A 4,288-nucleotide genomic window follows, 5' to 3' on the forward strand; every position below is an offset into this window, starting at 1 on the left:
ATTTCCCCATGATTATATTTTAAACAAAATGAAGCGTTTAGTTGTGTTTTCCTCACATCTCTGTTGTACACATGAGTCATGAGCCTCTTCTCACATCAGATAAAAACTTCGGTCCAAAAAAATCACAGTTTCTAAATCACTAACTTTGGTTTGCTTGCTCTCTAAACTCCTCCTGTCATCTGGCACGTGACAAGAGTTTGGTTTAGACCCCATCTCTATGTAACAGGGGGTTTGTCTGAGACCTGTTAACCTGAATGTGTTGCCGTGGCGCACAGGTAACACAGGTGTGTGTATCTAGGGATACAGGTCCTTGTCTTTGCGGACCAAATCGTTGTACATCTGCTCATAAGTGGTTTTAAAGTCATAAATGTTGGGTTTGTCCGGAGCCGGTCCAGGCAGTTTCACATGAGTCCCTGTGCCGAAGGACCGCACGTCAAACCCTCGCTTGCTGTGAAGATAACAGAGAGAGACAATGAAACACATGACAGAGCATGACATCATCAGCAGAACCCTTCCGAGTCCTCAAGGCACTTACCACAGACCTGACATCTACACTAATAATCTACTGTGATGATACCATGTTTTAGAAAATGTGCCATGGTGTTACCATAGTATTCGACTTAGAAGTCTCGTCGAAATACTGTAGATTTATATATTGGTTTTTACTATCTGGTAGCACCACAGTACTTTGTGAGGGCATCATTTCAGAAATATTTTAAATAATTGTTTCCCTGACTGGTTTATTCCAGAATGTTCTGGTTTTTTTCGCCTAAGACGGTTGTAATAAAAATACACGTTGGTTTTCCTTCCGTGTTTCTGGACGAACTGAGTTTATTCTCTTTAAAAGATTCTCGTGGTCCGTCTCGTGCTCGGTTCGCAAGATACAGAAGGACGCGTTTATAACTGAAGCGGTGAGGTGGACATCAGCCCGGCGCTCGTGCGGGTTTGCGGCTCGTTTGTTCCGGGTCGTTACCTCAGGATGTTGTGCGCTTCCATACTGCGGTTCTGGTTGCTGGAGCACACGACCGCGACACGCAGTGGATCGACCGGCATGACTATCTAAAGCCCGGCGTAAGTTTGACAGGGTTCGAGAGGGTCGACGCGAGCTCGACTCGACGGTTCTGCACTGATCCACTGACGGGAGAAAATGGCGGATGAGCTGCGCAGCTGCTTAAGTGACGTCACAATACGAGGCGGGGAGAGGGGCGGGGCGTCGGCGCAGGGCTGACCAATAAAAAAACGGCAACATTACAAACATTTGTCTACGATCATTACAACCAAAAACCATTTAGTATATCTTTTATTTTATTTGTAAATTAATACATCATTTTTATCATATTTGATATTTATTAACATGAAGGCAGATCATATTTGAAGAGATTGGTTCCAAAATGAGATAACTCACTTTTTCAAAAATCATGTTTTTTATTGTGCATTCCAATTAATATCAATCAAACTGCAGTTGATTTGTTTTGATTTAAGGCATAATACAGCTAACTAACACAACAAATCACAATAAAAACAAGACTTTTTAAAAACGGAGTTATCTCATTTTGGAACCTAACTCTTCATTTTGTCATGTAACTACGTATTTATTTTTACTAATTAAAACTAATAATCCACAACAAGTTCGTTATTAAATTCATCCTTTTATTGACACAAAAGTTTTGTAATACAGAGGAATAAAAGCACAGTATTGAAATGACCTACCGGTCACCCAGTTCTCATTTTGGTGAATATTACTCTATAATTTGTGTAAAGATAAGGCATACTGTAAATTATTGGGTTTGACACACACACACGCACGCACGCACACACACACACACAACATTACAGTACAAAACTGCACAGCATCCCTTTAATAAAGTAAAGCAGCTTTTCCTCCTCACTAAAGCCAAAACATGACTGAAAAGAGCCCACGCAAAGTCTTCATGTTCGGTTTTACAGACCAGAAGAAATATTCATCTAACTATGTGTCTAGATATCACAGAGTGCACAGTTTTTCTGGTGAATGACATGATTAAATGAGAGATGAAGAAAGTTCAAGAGAGTGAAGTGTGTGTGACATGTGTTCAGAATATCATCCTGCTGTACTGTACCACATTATTGCTGCTGTTCACATCAAATACACAGATTTCACCAAATGTGCCGTGTGTAATAGTTTCTCATTTCCAGTGCAAAGAACAAACCTCATATCCGCCATTTTCTCAGCCAAAAAATCAAGTGCCTTTGTGTCTCTGGAAATGTCAGTTTGACGTCATTTGACCTCAAGACACGTAAAGATAAGAACATTACACTGTAATTTTGTGTAAACAAAGATGAAGGTTAAAAATGCAAAATAAGCCACAAGATAAAACGAGGAGATTAATGATTAAAGTGGAATGCTTCACTGCGCAGTATTAATTAAACATTCTGCTTTCTGAACACAGCCTGTACGTTTGTGTAGGTGATGTGTTGAGGACGAGCACCTCAGGAACAGTGTAGCAGTTTTACATGAATCCTGCATTTCATGTCTGATCCTGAGCTCTGGACACGAGTGTGTGTGTGTTTGTGTGTTTCACAGGTGTGTGTGTAAGTGTGATCTGTGCGAGTGCTGCGCGCTGAGCGTGTGTTGTGGATTCATGATGTTTTCTGTGATGTACGCCACCAGGAGACAGATGATGACCAGCATCACGCAGATGGCCCCGCCCACTGTTGTCATGGCGATGACGATGTCCTGCATCCCGTTGGGCGCGAGGCTGAACTCCACGCAGGCTTCGGGCCGGTCGGAGGCGTAGGGCCGCACGCAGAGGCGGTAGTGCACGTCCGCGTGGAGTTCATTGAGTAAATAATCCCTGCAGCTGCTGCCTAAGTGCACCCCGGCGCATTCAAACTGCGTGTAGCTGCCGTTCCACCAGCAGCTGAGCCTGAAGCCGCCCGTCTGACCCCGTCGCACCGGCGTGAGGCTCTTTGGTGGGGAGCTAGAGTCCTGGGGCGCGTGACCCGGGACGGTCCACTGAATGAACACGCTGCTGTTGGACAGAATATTGGCTGTGAGTTGCCCGTCCGGTGACCTCACCTGTCGACACGAAGAGGCGGGGCATCTAAAGTCGGACAGCGTGTACCGAAAACACAGACGCCCCGGGTCACCCGCGCTCAGGGTGCGGTACGCGCACAGTGGCCCAATTTCACCCTCGGAGCCCAAAGCGGGCCTCGCGCTCGCAGTACTGCTGTCGTCCTGTAGCTTTGGTATCAGCTCGATGTTTGATTTATTGATTCCCAGAGTGTCTGTGTTCATATTATCACTGTCGGCGGTTTCATATTGCGAAGAACGGACGGCGCTGGTCCGGTTCGGTAAAGCTAGACTCCCGGTGCTGACAAACATCAGAAGAGCACAGCAGCGGACGAGATCCGATCCCTGACGGCGTGACATGTCTGATCTAACGGCTTTATATATTCAGACACGACGGACAGATGCGCGGAATAACGGCGCGCGTGCGGTCGCCATCACACCGGTGCGCGAGACGACCTGCAGAAAAACAGAAAGAAACAAATGAACGAATCTTGACAAATAAGAGACAAAACTCACACAAATAGCGTTTTATTGTTAAATAAAAATTTAAGGAATGAATGATTTTACCTCAGGATGACGAGATCACCGTCCGCTTCAGCCGCCGATCGAGAACGAGCATCTGTGTGTGTGTGTGCGTGTGTGTGTGCGTGCGCGCGCGCGTGTGTGTGCACTGTTAACTATCATTATTAGTTCACACATTTTCGTGTAGTACGTGATGTTTGCTATATATATATATATATATTTGTTTCTATTCATGTTTTCTCTATTTATATGTTATGAACAGTCATTTTCCGATTTTGACACAATAAGAGAGAAAAAGCATAAACATTTATCAGCAATATCCGTCAGTATTAATATGTATTATTTTAATTCAATTATATAGAGGATATGGCAAATGCAAATAACAAAGCATGAAGGAAAAAATTATAACAGATATGATCAAAAACATGAATCCAGAGATGATGTAATAAATTCATTTACTCATCACTTACAGATTGAAATGCTGAAGTCAGTGATTAGTGTTAAAGGTCCAAACACACGCACGCGCTCGTCTGTGGAGGATTGAATCAGCTTCTTAGTGTCAGAAAAGTGCAGCATCAGAAAGTTTAATAAAGTCTCCAGAGTGCACGAGCCTCAATACATCTTTATCAGCCCTTTACACACACACACACACAGAGAGAGAGAGAGAGAGAGGGAGAGAGAGAGAGAGAGAGAGAGAGAGAGAGAGAGAGAGAG

General features: G+C 43.9%; 2 protein-coding genes across 2 annotated transcripts in view; both read right to left on the reverse strand.

Moving 5' to 3' along the window:
- ssu72 (SSU72 homolog, RNA polymerase II CTD phosphatase) overlaps window positions 1-1,160 on the reverse strand; it is a 6,164-nt gene extending 5,004 nt beyond the window's left edge. The window contains exons 1-2 of the mRNA XM_057325622.1: window positions 974-1,160; window positions 305-448 (exon numbers count right to left, since the gene is read on the reverse strand). Of these exons, the coding sequence (XP_057181605.1) occupies window positions 305-448; window positions 974-1,053 (224 nt within the window). The 5' untranslated portion in view covers window positions 1,054-1,160. The remainder of the gene's footprint in view (window positions 1-304; window positions 449-973) is intronic.
- Window positions 1,161-1,635: 475 nt separating this feature from the next.
- On the reverse strand, window positions 1,636-3,846 carry fndc10 (fibronectin type III domain containing 10). The gene is made up of 2 exons (XM_057325926.1): window positions 3,620-3,846; window positions 1,636-3,508 (listed from the first exon to the last, which is right to left on the reverse strand). Exon 2 carries the CDS (start codon window positions 3,410-3,412, stop codon window positions 2,558-2,560), a length of 855 nt encoding a protein of 284 aa, XP_057181909.1. The 5' UTR covers window positions 3,413-3,508; window positions 3,620-3,846; the 3' UTR covers window positions 1,636-2,557.
- Window positions 3,847-4,288: the final 442 nt, after the last annotated feature.

Source organism: Triplophysa rosa, linkage group LG25 (genome assembly GCF_024868665.1).
Source record: "Triplophysa rosa linkage group LG25, Trosa_1v2, whole genome shotgun sequence".
Classification (NCBI taxonomy): Eukaryota; Metazoa; Chordata; class Actinopteri; order Cypriniformes; family Nemacheilidae; genus Triplophysa; species Triplophysa rosa.